At 39.1% G+C, this 20,353-nt stretch overlaps 3 protein-coding genes across 3 annotated transcripts; 2 read left to right on the top strand and 1 right to left on the bottom strand.

The window, feature by feature from the left end:
- Positions 1 to 308: 308 nt before the first annotated feature.
- On the top strand, positions 309 to 7,083 carry LOC119900128 (uncharacterized protein C7orf57 homolog). The gene is made up of 8 exons (XM_038714889.1): positions 309 to 403; positions 672 to 718; positions 2,630 to 2,782; positions 2,887 to 2,983; positions 3,370 to 3,490; positions 3,750 to 3,829; positions 6,315 to 6,407; positions 6,732 to 7,083. The coding sequence occupies exons 1-7, from the start codon at positions 393 to 395 to the stop codon at positions 6,388 to 6,390; spliced, it is 585 nt and encodes a 194-aa protein (XP_038570817.1). The 5' UTR covers positions 309 to 392; the 3' UTR covers positions 6,391 to 6,407; positions 6,732 to 7,083.
- Positions 7,084 to 7,602: 519 nt separating this feature from the next.
- LOC119900127 (uridine phosphorylase 2-like) lies at positions 7,603 to 10,211 on the top strand. The gene is given in 8 exon segments (XM_038714888.1): positions 7,603 to 7,814; positions 7,982 to 8,096; positions 8,199 to 8,357; positions 8,507 to 8,621; positions 8,723 to 8,776; positions 8,779 to 8,931; positions 9,081 to 9,227; positions 9,508 to 10,211. Coding segments are annotated over 8 exon segments (939 nt in total). The 5' UTR covers positions 7,603 to 7,761; the 3' UTR covers positions 9,651 to 10,211.
- A 302-nt stretch (positions 10,212 to 10,513) lies between these two features.
- LOC119900129 (coiled-coil domain-containing protein 148-like) lies at positions 10,514 to 18,917 on the bottom strand. The gene is made up of 5 exons (XM_038714890.1): positions 18,775 to 18,917; positions 17,329 to 17,447; positions 15,162 to 15,279; positions 14,835 to 14,972; positions 10,514 to 11,081 (listed from the first exon to the last, which is right to left on the bottom strand). The coding sequence occupies exons 2-5, from the start codon at positions 17,358 to 17,360 to the stop codon at positions 10,938 to 10,940; spliced, it is 432 nt and encodes a 143-aa protein (XP_038570818.1). The 5' UTR covers positions 17,361 to 17,447; positions 18,775 to 18,917; the 3' UTR covers positions 10,514 to 10,937.
- Between the last annotated feature and the right edge of the window lie 1,436 nt (positions 18,918 to 20,353).

Raw genomic sequence — 20,353 nt, forward strand, 5'->3', positions numbered from 1 at the left:
ACTTTTTTTTTTAAAACGTTGTACTAGCCTACAACTTTTACTTGAGTAACTTAAACGTTTTGAATGTATTCTACCACTGGGGACATTATTACGAAAAAAAATATAAGTTATGTGATGATAATGTGTTGCTTTTAATTTTTATTTTGATCACAAAACATTGCTCATACGCCGCCTAAGTTTATTATTTATTATTATTAACCTGACAGCTAATAAAACAATTTTTCTCGCGGCCATACGTATAACACCTAACAAGCTTACAATGGCGTCGAGTCCAGAAGAAACTCTACTCCAGTTCTTCTACCACACTGTATCCAACAACGTTTCCACAGCAACGCAGTCACAACTTCCAAACAGTCAGTGCTCCGTACAGCAGTCTCTTACTTTGCTTCAAAATGTATTCAGGGTAAGTGGAAAAAAAACCCACCTGAATTTAAAAAGGGACATTTACTTTGTTATGAACTTTATTTCCTGTAGACAAATTACTACCTTTACGTTATTTGTGTTTCATTTAGGTAAATTAACGTTAACATCGATTAGCTAACTTAGCGTTAGCCCACCGACGTCAAAGTTAATTTAGCGTTCGTTTGTAGATGCTAATGACAATGTTCGCTCGTTTAAGCTGTAGTTGAAGAGGTTGACAGTTTGCCGGGTTTTGTTTCCATTTCCACCAGAAATTCTTCAGTTCTCATGAGTAGCGATCTCCTGGCGACACAAGCTGGCAAGTACAACTGTTTATACTGACTTAACGTTAGTTTAGCGTTAGTTACCTGACGTTGTAGTGTTTGTAGCCAATGTCTGCAGAGAGACTAACGTTATCCTGCTGGATCCTGGTGAGAAGATGCTGCCGGGGTAACTTAGAACTTGTGCATGGGGTAGTGTAGTTCATTTGAAGCATATACAGTGGGTACAGAAAGTATTCAGACCCCTTTAAATTTTTCACTCTTTGTTTCATTGCAGCCATTTTCCAAAAATCAAAAAAGTTCATTTTATTTCTCAGTAATGTACACTCAGCACCCCATCTTGACAGAAAAAAAACAGAAATGTAGAAATTTTTGCAAATTTATTAAAAAAGAAAAACTGAAATATCACATGGTCATAAGTATTCAGACCCTTTGCTCAGTATTTAGTAGAAGCACCCTTTTGATCTAATACAGCCATGAGTCGTTTTGGGAAAGATGCAACGAGTTTTTCACATCTGGATTTGGGTATCCTCTGCCATTCCTCCTTGCAGATCCTCTCCAGTTCTGTCAGGTTGGATGGTAAACGTTGGTGGACAGCCATTTTCAGGTCTCTCCAGAGATGCTCAATTGGGTTTAAGTCAGGGCTCTGGCTGGGCCATTCAAGAACCGCCACGGAGTTGTTGTGAAGCCACTCCTTCGTTATTTTAGCGGTGCGCTTAGGGTCATTGTCTTGTTGGAAGGTAAACCTTCGGCCCAGTCTGAGGTCCAGAGCACTCTGGAAAAGGTTTTCGTCCAGGATCTCCCTGTACTTGGCCTCATTCATCTTTCCCTCAATTGCAACCAGTCGTCCTGTCCCTGCAGCTGAAAAACACCCCCACAGCATGATGCTGCCACCACCATGCTTCACTGTTGAGACTGTATTGGACAGGTGATGAGCAGTGTCTGGTTTTCTCCACACATACCGCTTAGAATTAAGGCCAAAAAGTTCTATCTTGGTCTCATCAGACCAGAGGATCTTATTTATCACCATCTTGGAGTCCTTCAGGTGTTTTTTAGCAAACTCCATGCGGGCTTTCATGTGTCTTGCACTGAGGAGAGGCTTCCGTCGGGCCACTCTGCCATAAAGCCCCGACTGGTGGATTGCTGCAGTGATGGTTGACTTACTACAACTTTCTCCCATCTCCCGACTGCATCTCTGGAGCTCAGCCACAGTGACCTTTGGGTTCTTCTTTACCTCTCTCACCAAGGCTCTCCCCCGATAGCTCAGTTTGGCCGGACGGCCAGCTCTAGGAAGGGTTCTGGTCGTCCCAAACGTCTTCCATTTGAGGATTATGGAGGCCACTGTGCTCTTAGGAACCTTAAGTGCAGCAGAAATGTTTTTGTAACCTTGGCCAGATCTGTGCCTTGCCACAATTCTGTCTCTGAGCTCTTCAGGCAGTTCCTTTGACCTCATGATTCTCATTTGCTCTGACATGCACTGTGAGCTGTAAGGTCTTATATAGACAGGTGTGTGGCTTTCCTAATCAAGTCCAATCAGTATAATCAAACACAGTTGGACTCAAATGAAGGTGTAGAACCATCTCAAGGATGATCAGAAGAAATAGACAGCACCTGAGTTAAATATGAGTGTCACGGCAAAGGGTCTGAATACTTATGACCATGTGATATTTCAGTTTTTCTTTTTTAATAAATTTGCAAAAATTTCTACATTTCTGTTTTTTTTCTGTCAAGATGGGGTGCTGAGTGTACATTACTGAGAAATAAAATGAACTTTTTTGATTTTTGGAAAATGGCTGCAATGAAACAAAGAGTGAAAAATTTAAAGGGGTCTGAATACTTTCCGTACCCACTGTATATGTGTGTGTGTGTGTGTGTGTGTATGCTTCCTTTAACGTTACGTTTTTCTTTTTTTGCTGTGGTCATGTATGTGTGTGTTTTAACTTAATCAGGGTATGATGGAGTAAACGGCCAGATCTCCCAGATCCCAGGACTGTCCCCCTTTATCAACACTGTTCCCGAGGAGAGGGCCCGAGGGCGGAGGGCCGGAGTCCTAGAGGGTGATTCTGACTATGTCAAGCTTGCAAAACAAGGAGGGCATAAAGGTAGAGCTATCCTCTTACTTTAAATCTACACAAGTTCCTCTGGCTGGTTAATACACTTTGCCTACATTTAGTTTTTTATTAATTTGTTCATCCTTGTTCAACAGGACTTTTGTGGCATGAGGAAACAATTACTTCTAAATCTAAGGCATACAAACCTCCAGCCTGGTTCAGCACTGATTTAGAAGACAACAACAAACCAAGGTATCATTTGTCTTCATGCACTCTTGTAGTCAGTTTGTGATGAAAAAATACATCCACCTCCATGACTAGTAGTAATTACTCCTAACACTTCTTGCTGTCAGTACTGCTACTGTAATGGTACTGAAAATAATACTACCAAATGATTACACATTAGCTGCCATTGCTACTACCACCTACTGCTACTGTGACTGTTAATATTGTTCATATCGCTAATAATCTAACAATGAATGTTTTTAACAATTAACAAGTTTTTAAAGATAATAATAATAAAACTGAGCCACCATAATGGCTGTTTTGTCATATTATTCGTCATTATATATTCCAGCTATTATTAATAAGTGAAGGATACATTTCATATCTCTGTACTGTTTTTTTCTCCCCAACAGTTTAATTAACACTGAAGAGAAGAAAAACCCTGGAGTGTTTCAACTGCTAGAGCCCCCCTTTGGGACTGACAATATGTCAACCTGGGAGAGGGACGATAGCAAAAGCAATGGCAAAGAGAAGGTAAACAGAGAAATGCCAAAGTAATTTAAAAAGGCATTTAGCCACATGAGCCACCTCAACAATTCTCCTGTGCTTTATTGTGTTGTGACCCTGTGTTTTAAGACAAAGTTGAAGGATCGTTAGTGGTGTTGTAGTGCTACACACTGCATTTACACTTGATCAGGCAGGCCTGCAAACTGCCAAATTGAAGCAAGAGATGGAAAGACAAGATATCCTCATTGTATTTCCATTCACTGTGACTTTGCTTTGTGTTCCACAGAACGACAGTGTTCAATACAGCCAGACAGAGAAGTTGCAGTCATCCAATCAATATTATGAGCCCAGCAAATTCAAGAGGATGTAAGTTCATGTGGTCACAAGATGGTGCTGTTGTTCCGTATATAATATTCAGTATAAGCGGTGTCTCAGAATGCAACTCTCAGAAACAGAATTTCACTAAATAGAATATATTTTTAATAGATCAGCCATCTTATTATGTCAGACCATATCAGTAATGATGGTAAAAGTGACTCTTTTGACAGACTCCAATCTTCAAATCTCGTTCATTAAAAATTCATCGTTAAAATGAACTAATTTGTCATTTCGTTCATTTGAACTAGGCTGGTTATTGCAGCGCTGCAGCCCTCTAGTGGGCGATGTAAAGAAAACAAACAGCGCAGTTGTTACCTGGTTTGCTTTAATTGACAAAGTATAATACACAAATTCACCTCTTGATCATTTCTATCATCTTTCTATAAAGCCCCATGGGGCTACAAACAATTTCAAACCATGTAAAAACCACAGAAATATGTTGTCAATTTGCAATCAATACTACTCCAGCTAAATCCGTCCATTTTCACAGTCTTTTCTGAGTATACAACCAGACCGGCCATATATATATAATTATAATTACTATCATTATATCTCTAAAGTGCTCATTCATACAGTAGTCTATCCGTGAGTGAAATCTATATATTAACATCAGATTTGCTGGGAATATATAGAAGTAATAAGCTTGACACACTATATGAATAAAACACAAACACAAATTCAACCAATTTAATAATAATCTCGAGAAAGCCTCCAAGTTCTTAAAATAACTCCAGCACAGGGAGAGGAACAAAGAAATAAACACATTATATAAATGCAGCAGTTTGGCAGGTCTGCACGCAGAATGACGGCAGTCAAGCCAACCCTCGCGCTGTTTTGCGGTGCGCGTTTCTAGGCATTACGTTAACATCGTGTCGCAGCACATTTCAAAATAAAAGTGACAGCAGACCACCTCAGGGTGACCCTCTGTCAGTATCAGAGAGTATCAGATCTGATATAGTTTTTTAAAGTTACAGCCCTTGTACTGTACAGCCCTTGTACTCGTACTAACAGAGGGTCACCCTGAGGTGGTCTGCTGTCACTGAAGTGAAATGAGACAGTGGAAACAGAAGGTTTTCTTTTTACATTTACAAATCTTGTCTGAATGTAGTAAGCTTTCTGTGAGAATGTAATATTTTCTTTAGATACTTGTGGTGTCTTAAGCATTTATTTATTTATTCAATCGTTTCTGCCACATCAATTGCATTATGTTCAGCAGAAGCTCACTTTTATTTTGAAATGTGCTGCGACACAATGTTAACGTAATGCCTAGAAAAAACACGCATCGCAAACAGCGCGTTCTCTGGCGGACCCGGATCAGCTCATAGCTATAAACACACCACAAGGCTAACGCTAACGTTGCTATGTGGCTGTATTTTAATGTTTTAATGACTGGGTCCGTTTGTTTTGGAGAGGAGACTACCTTGGAGTTAATTCAGCTCCCGGTAGAACCCTGTCAGGACACTGAAGTGGAGAGGACCCAGAACAACTCTCATCAGCTGTTAGCTGTGAACACTAGCAGGACTAAAGTGACGGTATGGCTGTGTTAAAACTATAGCACATCACTGCGCTATAATATTTAGGTTGCATAATTAAAAGGGATCTATTAATACTAGTATGATCAGCAGGAAAGATTACAACAAGCAAAACTTATTTCAATATACACATAGGCATCTGACTATTGTTTTAAGACTGACTTTAATTCTGTAACTTATTTTTAAGTGTTGTTTGCTATGATGACTGTAAGAAATTGCATACTCTACAGGAGTTCAAAATGATATGGCTTCCCCATCAGTTAAATTGCGTAGTTAATTAGCATTATAAGACATAACACATATGGCTGACACAGTCTGCACATTAGGGACACCAAATGTTTCCATATTGTGATGACTAAGCAGAAATGTCAGGCTGAACACTAGGTCAAATTAAGCAGTACACAGAGCAATGGTGTCTAGACATATGGACATTAACCTGTTTGCTTTGGCTCACTGCTGATCTGTGCTGTGTGTTCACTGTAGTGTCAATGATTTGTCAAAAACCCAAAAGAACCTCAGATACAACGCTGTACGGGACATACTGTACATCAACAAGTAATTGCAGTGCAGCGATCAGGTATTGGATTCAAGAAGAACAAGAAGTCTAAATCTGACATTAAATTACTTGTTTAAATAGATAGTTTAGTAGCGTTGGTGTTTCATATAAAATGAAGAGAAAACTGACTATTTTAAATACCAATGACTCTGTGCGCTTTGTTGGTTGACTACGTTTGTAATGAGTAGCCAGAGTTTGTCTTGGTGTAAAATGTTGGAGGGGTAGGGATCATTTTTAATGTTTACCTCTCTGGAAAATCTAATAGGCAACTGTGGCCATGACAAAACATTAAATTAATTTGTAACTATAAAAGCATCATCTGGTTAGATTTCCATGACAAAGCTTTCCATCAAATTTGTACTTTGTGCTTTTGTTGTTTTCACAGAATGTTTGACAAGAAACCAGCTCCCATCGACATGTCTAAGCTGTTGAGCTTTGGTTATGCCGAAGACAACCAATAGCCAACGCTTGCTGTCAAGTAAGTATCTCATTGTTGCTGATAGTTTGAGTTGCAGTCTTCCAGGTCACCATAAATCATTTACTTTCTTGCTTTTTCATGACACTATCAAAATTCACCTCTATTATTATAAAAGGAAATGTAGCCAAGCTGTCCAGCAGTGTATTGATTCTATGTATATATAGTACATAATGAAAAGATGGTCACAAAATTTGAGGTGTAAAACATTAAGATTTCAGCCGTTAAGAATTTATGATGCCTCTTGGCAGTATAATGTAGAGATTATTAGTATGTGATAATGATTAGGCGAATGACTCATGCTCGTATACATTTCCATGTCAACAGATTAGCAGACTGCCAGTCCGTGGGAAAGGATCAAATTCTTCCAGCAGGAATAGTTGCCATCCCCTCCTCATTCATTTCTTTGTCCCTTCATGCTGAGCCACATCAGACGTTGTACTCAGTTCCAATTGTTTTTTCATGTCAGATGTATTACTCAAGTGTGAAAGTGCTTCATTGAATTAAAGCCAGGACTTTTTATTTATGGTGCCTGCTAGCGGTGCCTCATAAACTGCGTTCCTTGAGAAAAGAAGGCACTTGTTGCTCTAGTGTTAAGTTTTTTTTGCTGTGTCTGTAACTCTGTAAAAGGCAGCTTTAAGGAATAAAAGTCAAATAAAATCAAAGTTATTCAAAAATATTTCACAATCTTTTTTTACTTTTACATTTGCTCCCACAGGCTGACTTTTTATTGTGAATAATTTGCCACATAATACCGTGATATTATAGCAAATGATGGCCCATTTTCTGAGACACATGAAAAATTGTAAGATTACTCTTTGAGCAAATGATGCCATGTATAATTTTATGTAGTTGACTTGACTGAACCATCAGCATTTCTGTTGGTTGTACATTAAGTTGGTTCTGGGTGTCATTGCTTTGAACACCAATGTCAGATGTTATCTCTGTTATTTGCAAAAGCTCTCTGACAACACGTTATCCATTCACTGGCTTGGGTATTGTTTGAGACACTGCTCATGGTTTTGCAAGGTTCAGTCATAACAGCAGTTTACGTCACAAACATTGTTTTCACCGCCACTGTTATGGTTTTCTTTTTGAAGGTATAACTCTTGCTTTGACCAATCATGTTGATGACTGATTTTGCTGTCTTTTCTGGCTGGTGGATGTTTTTGCGTGAGCGAGGGCAAGTGCTACTCCTCTCTCTGGAACCAATCAGTGGCAAGGCCAGAGGTCACCACTATATTAGCTCTGCAGTCAGACGTAACTTATTCAAAAACAGCAGCAAGGAGTATTTGGAGGTTTTTACAGCAGAACAACTTTATATTTTAAACTGGATTTCAAAGCATCTCCAGCAGTCATGGCACCGATTTTACTTAACTGTATGGGGAATGACCACGACGAATGTATCAAGTGAGTTTTTGGGGACCTCAGCTGAGCTTTGAATGGACTTGTTTCTTCTTGTTGCTCCTAAAAATCAACATTTATTGTGTTAATCCACTTAGCACACATACATAGTTCTTAGGATTCACTTAAGCAATCTGTCCATTTATTAATATGCTGTACTATATTGCTCTTAGACAACATGTGCAAGTGAAAAATCCCTACTTGGACACCATGGAGGAGGATATTCTCTACCACTTCAACTTGAGTACCAAGACTCACAACCTTCCAGAAATGTTTGGAGATATTAAGGTTTGTGAAATGCTAATTTAAAATAAAAAAAAACAAATTTGAGGTTTAAATTTTCAAAAGCTAGAAAAAAACAATTTACTAGTCCTTCTCTGTTTCCCATAGTTTGTGTGTGTTGGTGGCAGTGCGAATCGAATGAAGGCTTTTGCCCAGTTCATCCACCAGGAGCTGGAACTGCCTGGAAACCCAGAGGAAGTCAGAGATATCTGTGAGGGAACTGATCGCTACTGCATGTATAAAGTGGGACCAGTGCTCTCTATAAGTGTAAGTATTACATAACCATTTTTTACAGAACAATGATATAAACTGTCCTAGTAGGCTTGATTTCCAAAGGCAAGTACCTAAAATATTACTGGTTTAATAATGTCACTGTTTTCCATCCAATTTCCATCCTGATCTTGTTTGCATCACAGCATGGCATGGGTGTCCCCTCTATCTCCATCATGCTGCATGAGCTCATCAAACTGCTGCACCATGCTCAGTGCCGTGACGTGGTCCTGTTTCGCCTTGGAACATCTGGTGGAGTTGGTGAGAACTTTGTCTTTTTGGTTTTGAAAGTGAAAATAATTCGCCTCTATCCTGACTTTAAAACTAAATTGATTTAAATTTCTGCCTGGTGTCGTCTCTAGGTCTGGCTCCAGGGACTGTGGTGGTCACGGATAAAGCAGTGGACTACTCCTTCCGCCCCAGTTTGAGCAGGTGGTTCTGGGTAAAGTTATCACCAGGAGCACTGAGCTGGACAAGGGAGTGGCCAGCGAGCTTCTGCAGTGCTCCTCTGAGCTTCAGAACCTTCCCACAGTGATTGGAAACACCATGTGCACCCATGACTTCTATGAAGGTATAAACAGCATCTCACGCTCTGGTTGTTTGTGATCACATCAAATCATTTGTCATCACCTTGTCCCACACGAGATGTACAGGGAAGAACACAGAACAGGTCAAAGCCAGTGGTCAGGGAGTGACAAATGCTGTGCTGTGTCTCTCTAGGTCAAGGCCGACTTGATGGAGCTCTCTGCTCCTTCTCCCATGAGGAAAAACTGGAGTATCTGAGGAAAGCTTACGAGGCCGGAGTGAGGAATATTGAAATGGAGTCCACCGTATTTGCTGCTATGTGCCGTGTCTGTGGCCTCAAAGGTACTTGTTGCAAAATGTAGGACATTCTGTACAGTGGCACAGCTTATTGACTGGTTTGGAGATACAATCATCCATTTAGTGTGTCTCACTTCAGATTTATAATTTGACCCAATGATATCCAACAGTTGCATTTACTATTTTAATTCAGTTCAATTCAGTGGGGCTTCTTTTGCATGGGAAACAGATGTGTACATTGCCAAAGCAAGTGTGAAATCAAAACATGTACATAAACAGACTGTATATATGACTGTATGACTGATATTTTCTTTTTGCACCCCAGCGGCTGTAGTCTGCGTTACATTGCTGAACCGCTTTGAGGGGGACCAGATCACCTCCCCTCATGATGTTCTGGTGGAGTACCAGCAGAGACCTCAAGTCCTGGTGTCCCACTTTATCAAGAAGCATCTGGGACATATCATCTGAGACCCTTGCATCCCCCATCCCAACATCAGTCTCCCAAATAGAGTGTATATAGCTTTGACAGATATGTGGATATGTATATATACTGTACTTAACATGTTAATATGTGCATTAGAAACTTATTTAAGAAGTTGTTCAAAATGATATGATTTCTTTGTAGTATGTATTGCATAGTTTAATATTTAATACTCTGGTACTTATGTAAGTTAACATTAATTTTCAAAAAAAAAATGTGTTCTGTATGATTTTAAAATTTGACTTAAGCTGATGATACATGGAGCAACTTTGGTGCTGGGCAATGTTGCCATCAATGGTAATGAGTAAAGATAACTAGCATAATCCCCTTCCCCCACCACTCCGCCCTGCCCCACAGCTATCCGTTCAAAACATTGTCAGACTTGCCACCAGCAAGATTGCCCAGCAAAATTGCTCAGTAAGTTGTATCATCAACTTTACACTTCCACAACAAGTCCACAACATCTGGTAATTTGTTTGCCTGTCAAAAAATGTTCATGTTTTTCCTTCGGAAAATTAATAAATTATTATATTGTGGTGGCAATCCAAGTCTGCGATTTATAGACAATATTGATTTTAGCTATAACTACAAATCTAACAGAAATAGAGACGATTCCAAATGTTTATGGGATTAAAAATCTTTGGGTGTAATAGCGAGTCAGGAGATTATTCACTAGTAGTGGAGGTTTGTTAGTGGCGTCTAGTTTTAAAGGCTTTTCCTCTTATATGCTTGGTAGATGCAAGGCACTTATTATTCCTTAGTGATTTCTCTCTCTATCAAGAAGTGGATCTTCCAACAATGTATTTCAGTGATGAATGTGTTATTAAATGATTAGAGACATACATTACTATTTTGTAGCTTCTGCCGTACAAGCTTGTTTATGCAAATTAAAACTTCCTGAAAGTAGCATAGGCAGTCAGTACATAGTGATAAATGTGCAGAGAGGTCATTATCATTTGTTGGAGGTACATGTTTATCAGAGCTCAAACACAATGAATGATATGATGTATTTCTCAGGAGATGCTGCAGACTATTAACCCTACAATAAAAGTCATTAATAGTAATTGCACTGTGTCACTTGTGGTCAATACTATAGCTACTGTATATGAGTTTGTGACTACAGAAGCTGGACAACCAAGCAGCAGAATCTGTCCAACTTCATATGATTCTTATACATGCAGCTTAGAAAAATTACATTTAATATAATGCTCAGTACCAGAACAAGAGCTGGCAGATCTAAATAATGTGACAACCCCCTTTTTGGGGTCAGATGTTCAGAATTTCAGTGTGGATTTGGTATCTCGTCTAGGTGGTTTAGGGGGCTTGATAACAGACAGAACCTCTTGGGCATACTGGCTGTGGTGCAGACCAGCCTCCCGCAGAGCCTGCTCAACCCGCACTCTTGGATCAGATACAATCTGTAAATAGTAAAAGAAGAAAGAAATTACCCTCAGTAAATAATACATTTCCAGCTTTTTATTTAGATCACACTGACTTATGTTACCGTTGTTTGTTTTTACTGTTTACTACACATTTAGTACCTGAAACAAGATGAATTACTAATCCTTCATGGTTAGGTATTAGAAGAGAAGTCATTGCCTGTGTTACACAATAACCACATTCAAACCTGTTCTCTACAGTCATGACAGAAACACACAGTTGTGTTTCCATCATTGCAGGACTAAAATGTAATGATTTACATTATGGTGACATTTTGTCCACAAAAACAACGGCAAATTCCCACAATGTGACTGTGTAAACAGATTTATGTCACCACAACATAAGTTACACACACACACACACACACACACACACACACACACACACACACACACACACACACACACACACACACACACACACACACACACACACACACACTCTCTACAGTCCACTTATTGACTGGGTGGCCTTGAGATCAAGGCTGTACACAAAGTTATCTGAGATGAGGACAAATATTGTTTGACCAGTGACCCAGGTTGCATAATTTTCCTCACCTGCATGGGTCACTGATCAGTTTCACCAAAATAATAATAATAATAATCTTTATTTGTAGAGCACTTTTCAAAAACAAGTTACAAAGTGCTTTAACAAGTGTAAAGACAATAATACCCAAAAGACAATAATACAAAAACAATACAAGATAAAAGAAAGAAAACATTGAAAAGACTAAAATACACGTTTAAGATAAATATAAAATAAGTAAAATAGAATAAAATAAAAGGGATAAAATAAAGTCAAATAAGATCGGGAAAGGCTCTCCTATAAAAGTATGTTTTAAGAAGGGACTTAAAAGAGTTCACTGACTCAGCCGACCTGATTTCCTCGGGCAGGCTGTTCCAGAGCCTCGGGGCCCTGACAGCAAACGCTCTGTCCCCTTTAGTTTTCAGTCGAGACTCTGGAACAGACAACAGACCTCTGCCCGAGGATCTCAAGGTACGTGCTGGTGCGTATGGGACTAAAAGGTCAGAAATATAACAAGGCGAGAGGCCATGAAGAGCTTTAAAAGTGATCAATAAAATTTTAAAGTCAATTCTAAAACATACTGGGAGCCTCTGTAATGAAGCAAAATAGGGGTGAAGTGGTCATATTTCTTTGTTCTGGTTAAAAGCCTGGCAGCTGAGTTCTGGACAGTCTGGAGTCGATCAGTAGATTTTTGGGTTAAACAAGTGAAAAGGCTGTTAAAAGTTAACATAGATCGAATTTTTGCTATATTTCTAAGTTGATAAAAACATGATTGAACAAGCTTTGTGGTGTGCTGCTCGAAATTTAAATTACTATCAAACCAAACACCAAGGTTTAATGTGATTTACTAGGGAACAGCAGATGGCAAAACTGCCATCTGCTGGGACCCGATGACCAGGATTTCTGTTTTGTCTGAGTTCAGCTGGAGGAAATTATTTGACATCCATTTTTTAACTTCACAAAGGCAGTTGTTAAGTGAACTCAGCATTCCAGGGTCTGTGGATCTGACAGGCAAGTACATTTGTGTGTTATCAGCATAAATATGAAAAGAAATGGCATGTTTATGGATAATATGTGCAAGGGGAAGCAGATACAAGGAAAACAAAATGGGTCCTAAGACCAACCTCTGAGGCACACCATAATTAACTGGACAGAACGAAGAGACATAGTTGTTTACAGACACGCAAAACTTCCTATTTGACAGGTAGGATGAAAACCATTCTAGGGCCGTACCAGAGATCCCCACCCAGTGCCTCAGTCTGTCTAACATGATGTTGTGATCAATGGTGTCAAAAGCAGCGCTAAGGTCCAGGAGTACCAGGACTGAGCACATGCCTTCATCAGCAGACATTAAAAGGTCATTGGTGACTTTAAGCAGGGCAGTCTCAGTGCTGTGGTACTTTCTGAAACCAGACTGAAACTTTTCAAATATTTTGTTATTTTCCAGCACAGTGAGCAGCTGTTTGGACACAATTCTTTCTAGAATCTTTGCAATAAAAGGCAGTTTTGAAATTTGTCTAAAATTTTGTAGGAGGGAGGGATCTAAACCAGGTTTCTTTAAAAGTGGGTTCACGCAAGCCGTTTTAAAATAATCAGGGACACAACCAGTAGATAGGGAGCTGTTAAAAACAGAGATCAAATGGGGCCCAACAGAATCCATTACTTTCAGTAAAAATTTGTAGGTATTATATCAAGTGGGCTGGAGGACACTCTCATTTGTGATACTGTTTTTAAAAGCTCAGACAAGTCAATGGGATAAAACTGGTTAAAACTCTCTTGTTGCTGGTGAGGGACCTCTGAGTAAGAGGCCGCGGGGATAATAGAGGCTCTGATTGACACCACCTTATTGGTAAAATAAGATAAAAACAATTCACAGTCATCATTACTTCCAGCTGAGGCACAAGGAGGGGTTGGGTTTACCAGCTGATCCACAGTCTTAAACAGAAACCTGGGATTGTGTTTATGTAGTAATGAGTTCAGAAAAATAGTTCTCGCATCCTTAACCATGTTATTGTAGTTAATTAATAAATCCTTCAGACTGAGGTAATGGACTTGGAGACTGGATTTTTCTATCTGCGCTCTGCTTTCCTGCATTCCCTTTTTAGGCTGCGAATGCTGTCATTTATCCAGGGTTGCTTACTAGCTTTAGACGTAGGCCTAACCTTTAGAGGAGCAGTAATATTTAGTGACGACAAGCTGATATTATTGATATGATCAACCAGATTGTTGGTGTTGGAATCAGACAGGTGTTGGCTTGGCTATGAAAGAATGCGCAAAACTTTGAAACACGGAGCTTGGTGAGGCGGCATGAGTAACCGGCCAATCACAGCTAAAAACAATACATCTGTGGTCAGATATGGTCATGTCCATTAATTCCACAGAGGAAATGCTGACACCCAGGGTAAAAACCAAGTCCAATGTATGACCACGGTTATGTGTTTGCCCTTTGACATGTTGCTTGAAGTTAAAAGAAGTGGCCATATTTAAAAAGTCAGTTGCATTAACATTGGTGGGGTCATCAACATGAATATTAAAATCCCCACAAAGAACAATTCTATCATAATTTAAAACCAGAGTAGCTAAAAATTCAGGAAGCTCTGATAAAAATCCTCCAGGCAGTTTTGGGGGCGATAAATTATAACAAGTATGATAGGTTGCAACCCTCCAAGTTCAAGAGTGAGAACTTCAAAGGAGTTAAATTCATCACAGCGTACTTGATGACATTTAAAATTTTTCCTATACACGCTCACTAGGCCTCCACCATGACCACTGACCCTCGTTGACTAAAACATCATACTGAGGCGGACACAGTTCAGCTAGCTGGCTATAGTCATTCATTTACAACCATGATTCAGTTAAAAGCATAAAATCTAGATTTGCAGACAAGATAAAATCATTTAAGATAAAAGTCTTACTTGACAGAGATCTCACATTGAAGAAAGCCATTTTAAATGAGTTTGTTCTGGGTGCTGGAGTTGGTGCAGTTGTCCTAATCCTTATAAGATTACTATGATTGCTGTGTGGGATGTGCACATTTCGGTTTACTGGTCTATGCGTGATGATGAAAAATGAAACTGAACATCAAGGAAACTGGAGAAAGAGGCCTTGTTGGCTCATAATATGTACAACATAGATACGGCCATGCAGTGTTTTCATAATCATACAAAACTAAAGGTTAAATTAGAGTATATGTTATCTTGCCTCACCTGTGTGTCTGTGTACGTGTTAATACTGTAGAGAGGCCTTTGGAGCTCAAACTCAAACTTTACATTCAAGTGTCGACTTCTCCAAGCCTCTGTATCTGCCATCATCCTCTCTGGGTCTGCCTCTGCCACCACCCCAACCTAAGATGAATAGAGGAAAAAAACATTTTATATAGTGATAACATATGGTTGTCTTCATACTTACTGCCATGAGGTGGCAGTGATGCCTTGACTTAGATAAGGATGAGTCCAAGTCTTCCCTTGTGGGTCTTTCCAACTGACAGAGTAAATCACAGTGGTTGAAAGGGTTCAGAGCAGATAATGATCCACCTGGTTTCTGAGAACTTCCAGACGATTCTGTTTCTCTTCTTCTTCTCTCTGCCGCTCAAGCTCCCGCGCCTCTCTCTCCTCCCTTCGCCACTGCAACATATCTGCCCGAAACTGTACCCTAGAGGGAGCAGAGAGAGTGTGGACATCAGACCTATACAGCTTCTCTTCCTCTGCCTCAGCCATGGCCAACATTACCTATCACTTCTGACATAGCTGGCCTCTGGGCTGTGGTGGGTTTTATGAAGCTGCCAGAGTGCGGCTCCTCTCCTATCATCTGTTTTTATCTCTTTCTCAGCCCCCCTATTCTCATTCCTGATCCAGTTGATTCACACGGCCAAACCCATCAACACCATTATCTGGTATTAACATCAGTCTCTGTGAGTGTCTCCATAGAAATGCTAAGCAAATCACACCAAACAGAATATGTTTTAAATGCAGAATCCTCTATCTTTCAAGAGTAACTTAACACCATGCTAAAAAAACAGCGTTTCACTCCCCTACCTGGTCGAACGGCTTAAATGTATTGCACCTTTAACCACGCCCAATAGTAATGTACTGACTCTCTGGAGTACATGTTCACGTCACTGTAGCAAGGTGAGAAGTCAAACCACACAAGATTTTCAGCTGCTGTTAAGTTGAGTAAATCTGGATTCCACAAATACAGAAGTAAACTTCTTAGCATATAACCTTCCTCTTTTATTTCCACTTTAAATAGCTCTCACTTTGTTAAATCATCTCATTCCACACTTTTTGACATCTTCACATACACTGTGTATTGTGTATAAGCTTGTTCTTGCTTTTGATTGAAGTTATATGATGTTTACAGTGAGTGACCATACCATCAGATGGAAATATTCTAGATGTCTCGTGGATCATGTCTCATGATCTGTCACAACACAATGTTCTGTTTATCAGTCTCCCTTAGTCTCCCCTAGTCTGTCTGGAATTGAAAGTACGGGTAACCTCCAAATATACTCAATCCTATACTTCTCAAAATGCAACTATTGCATCTTTTTATTAGACCCTCCCTGCTTGGTCTCAGACAATTAATTTGGATATTGCACTTGGACATGCAGTGCAGTCTTGATCATATTTTCATTAATTGTTTAGCCCTATACCGTGGGGTTCCATGTTAATGATTGTAACATAGCTTATAGTCATATTATGTGTTTATTATAGCTGATGATTATTTAAATGTTTTTTTATAGGGCTTATCTTAAGTTGTTATTTATTCTGTACGCTGCTGGACTTCATTTCATTCCTTCATGTTTTACATGGTTGAATGACAATAAATAACTGATATAACAAGAGTAACTTAGGCTTGATACTGGGTATACTAATAAAAACATAAATATGTAATTGCAGTATATCTGTGGTTGTAAGCGGTTGAAAGCCCATCAGCAAAAAGGTAAATGCATGTCATGTCATGCTTGATAATGGGCAATAATGTATAGGGTTCTGGATTCTGTTTTAGGATCTCTCAAGGTCCCATGGTGCAACACTTATCTATGGGCAGAAATATGTGACAATAAAGTAAATTTGAATAATTTATATTATGAATTAGAATTTCTCAACTTGAATAATTGCATAAAAAAATGAATTTTGAATCACATCATTTGAATTTGTATTGTTAACTTGAATCCTTGCATTGAAAAACTGAATCTGAATAGCATAATTTGAAATTGAATTTAATAATTTGGAACTGAATTTCAGTAAACTTGAAACTGAATGGAATTGAATTCAGTTGCTCGGAAAATGTATTTGATCCTCACTGAAAAATTTAACTCAAATCAAATTCAGTCCAATGAGACATGGCAAGACAACAAAGTTTTTATAGAGTGTTGTTCACCGTAAGTTTAAAATTACATGTGAACAAATAAATTAGAGTTCTGTTACTTGGATAAGATTATTTTACATTATACCAGACCTTAAACTGTCTATAATACATGGCCCATTGATGACAGCGGTTACAATTGCAAAGAGTAAGATCAAGCTTTAGGTTTGCTTGCTAGCTTGGCATAAGCTACTGATGCCAAGTCATCAGCGGGCAATTATGTGATTCAAATTCATTTTTTAATGCAATTATTCAATATTAGCAATTCAAATTCAAATATAAATGATTCAAATTCAGTTTCTAGTGACACATATTTTGACAAAAAAAACTTACCTCTCTTTATCTCGCCTTGCCTGTTCCTCCATGATGCTTCTCAGATTAGCGAGTCTTTCTTGATCCCTCTGCCCTTGCACCTCCCTCCTCTTCTGCTGCTTTAAATAAAACTGCCTGACCTGGGGGAAAATAACAGTTTACAAAGAATATCAACAAGAAGTTAACAACAGCCACAAGAACGGTAGCCACACTCCTACTAATTTGACTCTCTTAGGATCGTCATGTCCTATCGATTGTGACAGAGCGGGAATCAGATAAGTGTAAATAGAGAGAATGAGATGATATTTCAATGTCTGGCGGACCATTGTACTAAATTATATGGAATCCAATGCAGCCTAAATACTCTCATTAATCAGAGTGTCTCAGGTTGCCCATGCTCTCCTAGCAGACCCCTGAGGAGAGAGTTAATTAAACAGTCAGACGCACGCACACATTCTGGTATTGTTGCACCTGTGAGGACAATAACTAAATTGAATGATCAAAATACCCAGATACATGTAACAACATATGCTTTCAATTTGATCTTCATGTGTGCTCACAATTAAATCCTTCAAACAGTGTATCCACAAATGGTAAACAGCTGGAAGCTAGTGTAATTTTTTCAAACGGATGCCATATATTGGAAATCTTATGATGTGGTATGATAATATGGTTTCATTTAATACAGAGCTTCTGATGTCCCAAAGGATAATATGTTTTTATTTATCTAATGCAAACAAGTTATTTAAGTGTTCACAACTTACGGAGAGCTACATAGTATTTCCAGTGGTTCTATAAAATAGCCCACACCAACTTGCAGTGCTATATAGGGATTCAGCCATATCATTTTCTGTGAGAAGGCATTCATACACTTATTCGTACACACACCAAAGGGTTTTAGCAAGAGCTGACGTGCCACATATAAATAGGTGCTTTTGAGAAGTACTTTCTTTTCGGTGAAATCATTGCTATTTGTGTGGCCAATGCTTGGGATCCAGCTGAGCTAATATGTCTCTTACTTATTTTATTTATTTTTGAGGCAATTTTCTCAGCACACTGTGAACATCAATCTAACCCTAACCCATCTATACCTATTGTCCACTAAAATATACAGCAGATCATTCCTGCTGAGGACAGTCCTGTGTTTCTCTCCATTAAGAGGTAGCTGCGCGCATCTTAAGTGGGCTAACTGCATGATAAAGAATCATATGCATTTATAGTAAATAACCTTGTTTTTCCTCTCAAGGTAATACATTTTTACACACAGGGTAATAAGTTATGCACACAATATATGGAGTTGAGCAAAGGATAAAACATACCATCTATCATCTTGAGATAATATTTACTAATATACCTGTTTATGGAGATATCTTATGCAATAATGCTTTAATTCAACTTGGTTTGATTATAACGCGTGTTTTTACAAAAGCTGTGTGTAACCCTGACACATGTATTTTTTATGTTTACTTTTTCTTTCTGCTGCGATCTGATGGCAGTCTCCTTCTCCTGCTCCCTCTTTAACCTCGCCTCTTCCTCCTCCTGCTGTCTAGCAGCTATAGCTGCCTCCAGCTTCGCCACCTCCTCCTGCTGGGCCCGCCACTGCTGCAGCTACAAACACACATGCAAATACACACCAGGGAGAAACAAAACACAGGTTATTGTCCATCAACAGCTGTCATGAAAGAATCACTCCCAGCGAGACAACCAGCTGAACCATGGTGTCAAAGTGTGACTTGAACTTTAAAAAGGGTGCCATCCTTTCACACTTGGTGTTAGATCACCAGTCAGGACCCGTTAAACCATTGAATTGTAAAGGAAACCCTTGTATGTGAGCCCCATGACAAACAGAACTTATTCTAGTGAAGAGAATGCTGTCCTTTTACAGCTGCTCAGGTCAGGTATTATACATAATCCCAAAAAGTCAAGAAAAACTTATTCCAATTGACTTATTTTCACATAGTCGCCCACCCAACTTTTAAAGTGAAAAGATTCTGAGCAAACTTTTAGTTTCAATTTACTGGGAAAACATTTATCTCCAATGTATCATCTTTTCATGAACAAAGAAAGCTTTTATAAAACTAAGAGTGTGCATAAACCCGATGTAAATGTCCATCCGTCTGAAAATGTTAATAACCAAACATGGAGATAGAATGTCTTGACAGAACACAGACAAATATTTCTCATCAGTTGTGTTCAGGTGTCTCTCACCCAGCTGGATATCTGGAAACAGACGATCTAAACTTATCACACACACACACACAGACATACACAGTCCAGCATTTGCTGGGGAGTGAGTGACAGGTTCGTTATGCAGCAGCCTCTCTGCGGCGTGCCGGGTATTAAAGTGTTGTATTCCGACGGGCAGACAGATTCACAGATCTATCATAGGAGAGCTTAGGAATCCCAGAGGGAATGAACTGCAAATTAACATGGCCTCACACACATTAGCACCAGTGGTATCAAGTCAATCATACTTGATGTCTGCCTGAGAAAAAGCAGCAGCTGTGTATTTGAGAGAGGACTTAAAACAATCCAGCCTCTAATCCAGGTCCATTTGACAGTGTTGATGCTGGAGATGCAACATGCTTCTTCTTTAGAAATCAAAATGTTGTCAGATGCAGATATTTAGAGCTCTAATTTCCTGACACTGGGTTCAATATGAATATGAATATGAGCAATCCTGTGTAGTGATAGTGAATAGTGAGTATGATGGTGGATGGTGACAGCATTCTGTCAATATTTATGCTGCTACATATGTTGTGAGTACTATTTTCCAGTGGCCTCTCATTGTCCATTTGTCCCTGCTGCTTTTTCCTTTGTACTGGGTGTTAAATATGTGATATGCACCTGTTGCTGTTGATTCCAGTTTTGCCTTGTTTAATGTAATCTTGTAATTTTTGATGTGAGTAATGATTGTAGTAACTACTAGTGTTGCCCGAGCAAAACACCAGACCTATACAAAATCTCTATAGCACATTCAAGTTTTATGTGATTAAAACATGCCTACTAAAATGCTTTAGTGTACAAAACATCACATTTTTATATA

The sequence above is a fragment of the Micropterus salmoides genome, unplaced genomic scaffold (assembly GCF_014851395.1).
Source record: "Micropterus salmoides isolate LMB-PRFRI ecotype aquatic unplaced genomic scaffold, ASM1485139v1 Ms_hic_scaffold_1263, whole genome shotgun sequence".
NCBI lineage: Eukaryota > Metazoa > Chordata > Actinopteri > Centrarchiformes > Centrarchidae > Micropterus > Micropterus salmoides.